This window comes from Cebus imitator, unplaced genomic scaffold, assembly GCF_001604975.1.
Source record: "Cebus imitator isolate Cc_AM_T3 unplaced genomic scaffold, Cebus_imitator-1.0 Scaffold187, whole genome shotgun sequence".
NCBI classification, from domain to species: Eukaryota; Metazoa; Chordata; class Mammalia; order Primates; family Cebidae; genus Cebus; species Cebus imitator.
This window is the reverse complement of record NW_016107502.1, coordinates 3,887,733-3,899,526: the sequence shown is the minus strand read 5'-3', so window position 1 is coordinate 3,899,526 and position 11,794 is coordinate 3,887,733. Positions and strand designations below refer to the sequence as shown.

Here is an 11,794-nt window from a genome sequence, read left to right as displayed (position 1 = left end):
TTCTTTCTGTTGCCCTCCTTGCTCCTATCAGAGATGGAAATTGCAGATGATATTGAGCAGCTTTATTGGGCAGCTTCTTGTCCATAATAATTTAGGGGTCAACGGTACTTTACATCTTGAAAAGTCATGAATGGTTTTGTTCAGGTCACGGTTTCTTTGGCAGGATGACTGTCTTAAAATCTTTTTAGGCTTTTTCTATGTGTTTAAGGCAGAGCAACATGCCAGTAACCAGTAACCACACCCATGGTTACAGTTTTCCTACAGTTATCCTATTTTATCCTAGTCTAAATGAGCCATTGTATGTTGTGCTATGGGATAGAGGCAGATAATTTGTCTTTTTTGTTTCTAAGTCTCTGAATTACAGAAATCCATATTCAAAACTGATGTAGAGACTAGAACATGTCACTCCTTAATATAAAAGTTACTGGCTGGGTGCGGTGGCTCACACCTGTAATCCCAGCACTTTGGGAGGCCAAGGCAGGTGGATCACAAGGTCAGGAGTTCAAGACCAGCCTGGCCAATACGGTGAAACCCCATCTCTACTAATAACACAAAAAAATTAGCTGGGTGTGGTGGTGCGTGCCTGTAGTCCCAGCTACTCAGGAGGCTGAAGCAGGAGAATAGCTTGAACCCGGGAGGCGGAGGTTGCAGTGAGCCAAGATGGCGCCACTGCACTCCAGCCTGAGTGACAGAGCGAGACTCCGTCCCAAAACAACAACAACAAAAACAACGACAAAACTACTGTACTAGTAGAGAACCCAGCATTTCAGCTTGATACTGAAACTGCGTAGCACTTTGGGGTTATCTTCCTTAGGGAATAAGTAAGTGTATTTTGCCTGTGGGAGCCATGGTTCTTCTCAGTGTGAATCTAACAGCAGTAACATGGATCTATATATCATCTGTGGGATCTTACAGCTTTAGTCTTATGTTTTCTCTCTCTTACCGGAGCCAATTTGCCCAGTTCGTTAATTTTGGAAACAATAACTTCAATTGAACTTTTGCCCTAAGATGACTTATTCCATTCAAAGGAACTGACGATGGACATGACTGCCCTATGCTTGATTTGTTTCATGGCATGAGCTGAAGTACTCACCAATTTTTCTTGTATAAATGGCTTTTAAGTTTTGTTTACTTCTTTGTGGAGTGGGAAGCAGCTGCCTCTGTCTACCCCTAAAATCCCCACCCTTCTGGACTCTTTCCTGTCCATTTCATCTCTGCTTGCCAATTGGCCAAATCTTTTCTGAACTCATCAATATCTTGTACCGCACTGTCAGATGCAGCCAACAGTGGCCACCATACAATATAACAAGCTGGTTTTCAACCTTCTTCCTAGATACGCAAGATTTTAGGCATATCATCTGCCTTCTAAGTTATCACAGGTGACATGCTTCCAAATTTTTTCCATTCGTAACATGGATTGCCTGCCATGGCCTCCTACAAAGTTTCTTCAATGTCTGTCATCCGGCCACAGAACCAATGTCACAAGTTTTAAGTTTTTACTTTCAGTAGCTTCTTACTTCAGTTTGGATAGGCTTGATTCTGATATGGGAACAAATCAATCCCTGAATAACCAGAGGATTAGAGCAATAAGGGTTTGTTTATCACTCATGCTACTATGGCTTCAGCTGGAGGCCAAGCTTCCTGCCACCCCACTTGCAACACACCTCGCTCTGACAGAGCAGCCACCATCTTGAATAAAGCTGGTCATTGTGTCTGGCATGAAAAAAGCTCTGGGGGCTTTCCCATGAGGAATTAAATATTTTGGTTTAGAAGTGACACACATCACATCTGCTTAAAACTCACTGTCCAGAACTACTTCCCTGGTACCACACAGCCACTAAGGAGTGAGGGAGTAAAATTCTCCATGTTCCTGAAAAGTAGGGAGCTGGAGACATTTGGAAAACAGCATTAATGATTATCACAGGAAGGGAATTGGATGAAGATGCAGACTGCAAACTTAGGATACTAACAAGCTCTCTTGGGAGACTCCCCGAAGGATAAAGAGTTCGTTATAGATTTACTCCTTGGCATGGATAGTAATTTCCTGAGGCTGTTGATTGGTGTGGTACAGACACCTAATGCATTTCTTTTCTAATATACAGCTTCACTCAAGTGAAAACTGTGAGATTTTTCTCTAGTGAATTATGGAACATCATCATCACCATCACTACTTTGTAATTGACATCATCATCCTCATTAAAAATTGGACAAAGCAGCTAATTATAAATAGTGCTTCTGTAGAGCATATGTGTTTGCATTTGTACCCCCAACTCCATCCACTTGCTTACAGGGGGAAGCCCAGGAGAAGGGAAATGGCCACAGTGCATCCAGAGACTAAATTAATATAAGGGAACTTCAGGCCGAAGTATTGTGCTATCAAGTGTCAGCAGGGCACATCAATTAGTTTGTGGAACCAGTGTGTGCTACTGCAGGAAATTAACCCTCAAATTTCAAGATATCTGATTTCTTTTTAACATAACACTCAGATGACCAAATTTGTGTGTGTGTGTGTGTGTGTGTGTGTGTGTGTGTGTGTGTGTGTGTGTGTAGAGGGAGTGAAACAAAAGAGAAATAGCAAAAATTGGCTGCAAAGTATAGAATTACCCAAACATCCATTTTTCTCCCTTTTTTCATCAGGATTCAAAGCTGTCTTCTCACTCCAGCAGAAAAAGTGGGAAGAGGTTAAGAAGCGTCAACATGACCCAGACCCTGGGGAAAAGGGTGAACAAAGGAACCAGAAGAAGGGGTTTGGGCCAGGTGGAATACTGTGTGTGGACAGAGAGGCTTCCATGTTCTTCCAGTTCTTCCATGAAGAACTGAAGGATGAGGGCAGAGCCTTGTCCAGAATGAGACAGTGAGAAGAGGGACACGGGGTCAGACTCATCACCCCTGCTTCTCACTGGCTGTGAGTGATTTGGATTCCACAGTGGAAAGCTCAAGAGTGGGGTGGGTCGTCCTAGGGAGGGTGCGTGTGTGCTTGTGCACAAGCATTGTGTTGTTGTGTTCTCTCAGTAAGAGGTAAGGGAGCTGATCACTTGCCACCCGATCCTCACAGCCAGAGGCCTGTGGGTGACAGGGCCAGGAGGAGAACCATTCCCAGAGTTACACAGAGAAAGAAGAAAACTTCAGGGATCCTATTACCAGAGTGATGACAGTGCAGGTGTGTGTGCACGTGCATGCACACACACACACACACACACACACACACACACACACTCAGAGCAAAGTAAAAATGTAAAACCTGGCAGATAGATCATTCATGATCACTTATATGTTTGGAACATGTATATTTTAGAGCCTTGGGCAGAGGTCAGAATATAAATGGTTATCCCATGATGCTTCATGTTATCTTGCTCATCTTGTTGGGCATGTACATCCATTCTTAGGTGGTTCTTCCCGTGGATGCCCCCGACATGCTTCTGACCTGCTGTAGATCATATGTTCCACTGGAAGGCCAGCGTGGCCCCAGGAGGATGGGGCCCTTGGGGTCTAGTCTCGGTTGTTGGTTTCTGGGGCCTCCCTGTCTCTTGGCTTTCCTTTGACCTCACTTGCAACCCCTCAGCCTCCTTTGCCAGTTGCCCTTTCTCCTGACCTTGATTGGTAGATTGAGGATTGCTGTGAAGGACTCGGTTCTGGTCATTTCTCTTCATTGTCCATATTCTGTTTCTCCAAAAGCACTTAGTGCCATGAATTTATATATTTCTAGATGTTTTAAATTCATAAATCATAAATTTCTTGTTCATATTCCAGACCTGAATAAATAACTGCCTCCTTGATGTCTTCATTTGCATGTATAATTTGCCTCTCCAATTTAATACCTCTAAAGGTGAGGTCTTGACACATCCCAACTTGTTTAACACCTTGTCCTCTCTTTCTTAGTAAAGGGCAACACCTACCTACCTAGTTGCTCGAACCTGGCATTGGCTGCTTATTTCTCATGTTCTGTCGACGACCAATTCCTGCTGATTCCATATTCTAAACGTACCTCCTCAGTTCCTCTCACCTCCTCTCCACTCTAGCTCCACTCACTCTACCTTTCTCTGGCCCAAGTCAACGTCGTCTTTTCTCTAGACGACTGCAATTTTCTGGTCTTTCTATTTCTTCTTCTACCTCTTCATAATTCATTCCCCTCACAGCCTCCAAGGAAATCGCGTCACGTCTCTCCTCTGCTTGAAAACCATCATTGGCTTCATACCACCCTTAAGATAAAACCTGAACACCTCACCCTATAAGATGGTAACCTAGCTAATTCTTCAGTCTTATCTTGGACCTCCCTTTTCCTTGAGCATTCTGCACCCAGCATAGGACTTTCTTTATGACCTTGAACGTCCACGACCTTTCTAGCTCAGGGCTTTTGCCCTTGTCAGTCCAGAATGCTCTTCTCTGCTTTTGGCACTGTGGCTTGCTTTATTTATTTATTTATTTATTTGACAGAGTCTTGCTCTGTCACCCAGACTGGAGTGCAGTGGCACAATCTTGGGTCACTGCAACCTTCACGTCCCAGGTTAAAGCAATTCTCCTGCCTCAACCTCCTGGGTAGCTAGGTTACAGGCACCTGCCATGATACCCAGCTAATTTCTGTATTTTTAGTAGAGACAGAGTTTCTCCATGTTGGTCGAGTGGGTCTTCAATTTCTAACCTCAGGTGATCCACCCGCTTCAGCCTCCCAAAAGGCTGCGATTACAGGGGTGAGCCACTGTGCCAGGCTCCATTCTCCTCTTTTGATTGTCAGTTGAAATACCACCTCTCCAGAGGGAACTTTCCCAGTCACCCTTGCAAAATTGAGTCCCCAGGTTCATTTCTGACATGGCATCCCGTTTATCCTCCTCAAAGCATTTACTGCAATATGGAAATATCTTCCTTATTGTCTACTGTAAACATTTTCTGTCTAGAACGTAATTTATTTATTGTATGAAAATGTATGATTATCAAAGCAGATATTTTGTATAGATCACTGCTAAATTCCCAGCACCTGACACCATGCTGGTACCCAGTAGCTGCTCAATAAATACTTTTTAAATAAATGAATGACCACTATGACCATGGCAAACATCTGAATCTAGATAAAACCACAAAAAATAACATCAAAATCTGTGCTGGTATGAAACGGGTGCTTGGCGAATGCTGGGGAAGCAATCACCTGCCTCTGGAAGCCACTTGGCAGTGTCTACGGATAGAGTTGTGTCTTCCTTCACCTGGGAACTGGTACTTCTGAAGGTGCGATTGTACTCAACAGACACTTTGGAGGAGTGATCTAGGCATAGGGTTTTTCTTAAACTAAGAAATGAGTCTATTTCACTAAACAACTAAAAACAGAACTCTGATTCATGAATTTGCTAATGGCTTTTCCTTCTCAGGGGAACCTCCCCGGGCACAGTGAAACCTCTCTTGGGGCACAACCTCATGCTTGATGTGAAGGTAACCATGGAACATCAGCTCTGCCTGTAGGGTGGCAGGCAGCCCAGCCGAGCTTAACCCACGGGATACTCAAATGGAGGAGGTTCTTGACGCCTTATCAGGGTGTGTACTCTTCTGCAGAGTGCAGGTGCCGTCCCATGCTTTGCCAGGGTTGGTTGAAGACTTATTGACCTAGTTGACAGTCTCGTGCATAAAACTGGCAATGATGAAAACAAACCTGCAGACGAATCATTCATTACGAATTTTGAAAACAAAACCAGAAAGAATCGTGGGTTAGTCAATGTATGACTCATAAAATAACGACGGGTAACTGGATGAAGGTAAAGAGTATCTTCTCTATTGTATTTGTTGCTGGTTTCCTTTGCTTTTATTTCGAACATTTTTTTTTTTAAAACAGAGCAACTTTTGTGTGAAGTCTAAGTTGCTTATTGACATAGCCCGTAAGTGAGAAAACTCCTCTGGATGACTCCGTGTACTTGCCTTCTCTCGCTTCACTGTGACAAGCAAGGTGACAGAATGGAGTGGAAATGCATGAGATGGGCAAGCTGACTGCTTTCCTGTTGTGATGTGGCTTGGAGAAAACAGAGTAAAAGCCCCTTACTCAGGCTATACCTCCCAGCCAGGCAGCATCGGAGGCCCAAGGAGCCATTCACCACAAATTAATGAACCCCTTGGTTTCAGGAACTAGGGACCTTCCTGAGGCTCTGCGTGCCTAGCTAGGCTTAACTTTCACCTCATTGTGAACTTTTCTTTATTTTAAAACTAAAACTCATGCCCAGAGGTGTAGATTTCAGATGCTGATGACACATATGTTGTATGAAGCAGCATGTTAAACCACCACATATGTGCCAGAAAAACCTCACCCCTACATGCCCTGACTTCCCCTTACTGCAGACCCCCACAAAGAAAACCCACACCTTGACTTGGGAGAGCAGCCCACTTCCTTTCTTGGTGTTTGCTTTCTCACATCCGTAAGCTTTCATAAGAAACCTTCTCTTTGCGACTTTAGGCTGTGATCTCTTTTGATTTCTATCCTGGGGGATCAAAAAAGCCCACAGGGTATTGGTACTAGAAATCAGCTGTACAAGCACAGAAGGAGAGCAGGCTGTTGCCTGGCTCAACTGGCAAGGAGAAAGACTGAAGAATGAGCATGCAGTGAGTTCTAAAGCCAGCATCTTTCTTACCCACTCAACACCTGACCCCTTCCCGACACATTCAGGAGCCTTGGTTCTCTCTTTCCTCCAGCCCTCTGAGAGCGAATGCTGCTGAGAACCACCATGGTTTTAAAATACTCCGTGCAATACAAAGAACTCTCAGAGGCAACTTGTGGTTTAAGAGCCCCTTTATGTGTCATTCTCATCATTAACCTCAACGAATGTGTACTAATGATCTAATAATACGCACCAGAACCTATACAAAAACACCTTGTAGTTGTCAGCCAATTTATTTTGGCTACAGCCAGCCAGAAAAGAGGAAACCGAGGCACAGAGAAGCAAATGTCAACCCCACCTGGAACTGTCAGTCTGAAAAGATCAGTTGAGTCTTCCCCTACCAGACCCCAACTTGTCTGGTCTGGTGAAGAAAGACAGAAATGAATGGGAAACCATTCTAATCCCCTTCTTGCTGGAGAGTTAGGGAGAGTCAACTAGTTCCTAACAACAAGTGCTGCCCTACTCAAATATTGCCAAAGGGGTCTTTGTTGTAACATGGCCTACCAGCAGAGGACATCTTTCTGGGAAAGCACCTACAATGTGGCTGGCACATATTCAATGCCCAGTAAATGTAGCTATTATTTTTTCAATCAACACTCTTACATACCCCTTTTCCACTCGCCCTCTTCTCCCTGTTTTGGGGCTGCCCAATAAGCAGAAATTCCAGATGCATCTCCTGGGGGTGGCTGGAAGCAAAGGATCCCCAGGGTGCCCTGTGTCCTGGGCTGCACTATCTCTGAGGTGATTCCATCTTCTGGGTCCTTCCTCACTGGGGCTGTTGCTTCAGGCTCCCAGGTCTCCGCCTGGAAAACTTCTGATGGGAAAGGCATTCATCGACTTGCCACCTCTACCATCCGTTTGCAATCCTCGGAGAGTTGCAGCCTCACCCTCCTAGGCTTGCAAAGGTAGAGGGAGAATTTAATTGGAATTTAAATTGGAAGCTCTTAAGACATCTCAAAAACACTTCCTCTATTTTTTTTTCCCTGCAGATATTGGAGAGGTTGGCAGACGGGTCTTCCTAAAGACAGAAGAATATATGATTTAATGTTTTCTTTAGATTACTGGATGAGTGGATGCACAGTGCTCTGTATTGTGTGGTGGGGCGGGGTGTGTCTTCTTATTGATGAAATACACTGCGCAGGTCAACTCGGTAAACCGAAATGAGAAAAGCCGATTGCGCGGGGTGGAGGGGGTGTGGTATTAGGGTGCCGGCGCTTGTGGAGGGGGGCGTGAATGTGAACGTGTGAAAGGGAGTGGCGTGCCAGGAGAGCGCGGGAAAGCTTACTGGTGAGGCAAGTGTGCGTCTATTTCCATGGCGCCCTGGCTCGCGGCAGCCCCTGGCTGGGCGAGGGGTGTGATGTGGGAGTGGGGTGGGAGGGGGCAGCAGGCGGGGCCTGCCACGTCACTTGGAGAGTGTGTCTTGGGAAGGAAGGGCAGAGCGGAGAGCCGAGCCGCTGCAGCTGCGGCGGCGGCAGAGAAGCCTTGAGCCGTGGGGAGGTGGGTCCCCGCGCCAGGGCGCCGGGGCAGCCCAGGGCCCTGTGCGAGGCCTGCGGCGCGGCTCCTCGGGAGGAGGTGGCAGCTGTGGCGGCCGGAACCGCGACCTTGGCCGGACCCAGCCCCGCGGTGGACGCAGGGCGGAGGCCGAGCACCGCCAGGAGTCTTTGCCGAGCCGGAGGGAGGCGCATCTGGCGCTTCGGTACCAACGGGAGCCGGGGGTCCGGAACTGCTGGAGGAGCGCAGTGGGAACTGGGAATAGCTAGACCGGCTGGAGGGCGGACCCCTGCGTTCCTGAACCGGGTCTCAAGCACCTCTGGCGGTGAAGCCACGCGTCTTTTCGGGCAGCCAGTTTGACTCGCCCCTGTGTGCCGTTCCGGGCATCCCAGTAAGCTCTAGCTCCGGGGAGTGGGTAACGGGAAGCGCAGAGCCAAATCCCCGGCGCCCAGGTCGCCTCCCTAGACCCAGCCTTGCGGGGACAGGGCTTCAGAGCTCACGGACCCGACAGCCAGGTCAGACCGCGAACCGGGAGAAGCGCGAGCCCCACCCTAAAGAGAGGGCGCAGCCGGGAGCTGGGGAGCGGGTGCCGCACTCCAGAGGTTGTGTCGTGGGCGCCGTCCTAGTGGCGGGGAGCGCACCGCCGAGGGGACATGAGATCGGAGAAATCCCTTACGCTGGCGGCGCCGGGGGAGGTCCGTGGGCCGGAGGGGGAGCAACAGGATGCGGGAGACTTCCCGGAGGCCGGCGCGGGCGGGGGCTGCTGTAGCAGCGAGCGGCTGGTGATCAATATCTCCGGGCTGCGCTTTGAGACACAATTGCGCACCCTGTCGCTGTTTCCCGACACGCTGCTCGGAGACCCTGGCCGCCGGGTCCGCTTCTTCGACCCCCTGAGGAACGAGTACTTCTTCGACCGCAACCGGCCCAGCTTCGACGCCATCCTCTACTACTACCAGTCGGGGGGCCGCCTGCGGAGGCCGGTCAACGTGCCCCTGGACATTTTCCTGGAGGAGATCCGCTTCTACCAGCTCGGGGACGAGGCTCTGGCGGCCTTCCGGGAGGACGAGGGCTGCCTGCCCGAGGGTGGCGAGGACGAGAAGCCGCTGCCCTCCCAGCCCTTCCAGCGCCAGGTGTGGCTGCTCTTCGAGTACCCGGAGAGCTCTGGGCCCGCCAGGGGCATCGCCATCGTCTCTGTGTTGGTCATTCTCATCTCCATAGTCATCTTTTGCCTGGAGACCTTGCCCCAGTTCCGTGTAGATGGGCGAGGTGGAGGGAATGGTGGTGGTGTGAGCCGCGTCTCCCCAGTTTCCAGGGGGAGTCAGGAGGAAGAAGAGGATGAAGAGGATTCCTACACATTTCATCATGGCATCACCCCTGGGGAAATGGGGACCGGGGGCTCGTCCTCACTCAGTACTCTTGGGGGCTCCTTCTTTACAGACCCCTTCTTTCTGGTGGAGACCCTGTGCATTGTCTGGTTCACTTTTGAGCTCCTGGTGCGCTTCTCCGCCTGCCCCAGCAAGCCGGCCTTCTTCCGGAACATCATGAACATCATTGACTTGGTGGCCATCTTTCCCTACTTCATCACCCTGGGCACTGAGCTGGTGCAGCAGCAGGAGCAGCAGCCAGCCAGTGGAGGAGGCGGCCAGAATGGGCAGCAGGCCATGTCCCTGGCCATCCTGAGAGTCATCCGCCTGGTCCGGGTGTTCCGCATCTTCAAGCTCTCCCGCCACTCCAAGGGGCTGCAGATCCTGGGGAAGACCTTGCAGGCCTCCATGAGGGAGCTGGGGCTGCTCATCTTCTTCCTCTTCATCGGGGTCATCCTCTTCTCCAGTGCCGTCTACTTCGCGGAGGCTGACGATGACGATTCACTCTTTCCCAGCATCCCGGATGCTTTCTGGTGGGCGGTGGTTACAATGACCACGGTAGGTTACGGGGACATGTACCCCATGACTGTGGGGGGCAAGATCGTGGGTTCGCTGTGTGCCATCGCTGGGGTCCTCACCATCGCCCTGCCCGTGCCGGTCATCGTCTCCAACTTCAACTACTTCTACCACCGGGAGACGGAGCAGGAGGAGCAAGGCCAGTATACCCACGTCACTTGCGGGCAGCCTGCGCCAGACATGAAGGCAACTGACAACGGACTTGGCAAGAGTGACTTCCCCGAGGCTAACCGGGAACGGAGACCCAGCTACCTTCCTACTCCACACCGGGCCTTTACAGAGAAAAGAATGCTCACGGAGGTCTGACCCATGTGGGCAGGGCCTGCAGCGGGGGAGCACTGAGCTAACAGTCTCTTAGGCTTCCTTCTCATTTTCACTACTCACTCTAGCTTCAGTTGACTTCTTGACTCTCTCCCCTACATCCACTACCTGGCATCCAGGACCAAATACCTGGACTATCAGCCTTGTTGGCTAATCCCTGCAGCATTCAAGGTTAATCCATCTAAGTGACGTTTTTGAAATTCCAACGGTGCCACCCAATCATGCCCATCTTCTGTCACATGGATGAGACACACATTCAGGTCTGACCTTCCCTCAAGACTGACTTTTCATGTCTGGGACTTGTAATATCTCCAGGAACAGCAATGTCAACAGGATGGAAGCCAGCCATACCTGAGTCTTTGTTCTCTCCTTAGTGCCCTTTGCTTTGGGTCATGTGCGTTTCCTAGCTTTAGGCCACTTGGTAACTGGAAGAGGCTGGAGGACAGAAGCAGTACTCAACTTGCTGTTATCCCAGTGCTCTGTAACACCCGCTGGGCATCCTGCAGATGACACTTGGCAGTGTCTTTATTTGCACAGCCTCAAAATAGGTTTTTCTTTTGGAAACTTGGGTGGAATTAGAGAAAATACAAGCAAATTTTACAACTTGGAGGACACAGGGGTTAGTACAGGACCAAAGGGGCCAGTGGATTTTCCAAGGCGTGCCCCAGCACAAGAGGCACTGGTGTTTGGTCAACATTGGGTCCTCCCCACTCTGATCCCCTGATTCTCCAGCTTCCAGGAAGGTTCCTTCTCAGAGCCACATACTCTTTTTGTGCAAGTGCCTTCCTGAGCAGAAGAACTGGAGAAAGGGAAGCAGAGTCAGGAGGAGGGTCTGAATAGAGTCAAGCAACTGGCTTGACCACAATCTGAAGCAAGGTGCCACTTAAACAGATACTGTTTTCTCAAAAGGGCAGAGGAATACTGTTGCAGATGGCAGCCTTTTCTCCCTCATTTCCCCCAAGTTTTCTCTAGCCCTGTATCTTGCTTTCTGGGAATTTGATTTAGGATTGCTGTTGAAGTCTTCCTCAAGCAAACTCCAGCTTAAAGCCCCAGGCATCGGAGCGCAGCATAGGTTTCTTCCTATTTTCTGGGAAGTAAAAGCATACATCGGAGAGCAGCATGGGTTTCTTCCCATTTTATGGGCGTGAAATATGTGGTTTAGAATAAGGAACAAGCATTACTCCTTTGCCAACAGCCTCACTCTAAGAGGCTTTTTTGCTGAGTCAAGCAAACGCTTGCCTGCTCTGCCCCTTGGAGCTGCATTTGACCTGCTCTCACTGGTAAGGTGACATGGTGGCGTTCCCGCTTGATCTAAGCCATTTTCTCTCATTGTGAGACCACTGCCATCTGTCCACCTGCCCACCTCCCCTCTTTTCTCTCTCAATAACATTGCCATTTGTTTTTTGCCTTTGA

At 49.2% G+C, this 11,794-nt stretch overlaps 1 protein-coding gene across 1 annotated transcript; it reads left to right on the top strand.

The window, feature by feature from the left end:
* Positions 1-8,132: 8,132 nt before the first annotated feature.
* KCNA6 (potassium voltage-gated channel subfamily A member 6) lies at positions 8,133-10,961 on the top strand. Its single transcript, XM_037744858.1, has one exon. It carries the CDS (start codon positions 8,774-8,776, stop codon positions 10,364-10,366), a length of 1,593 nt encoding a protein of 530 aa, XP_037600786.1. The 5' UTR covers positions 8,133-8,773; the 3' UTR covers positions 10,367-10,961.
* The last annotated feature ends 833 nt before the right edge of the window (positions 10,962-11,794 follow it).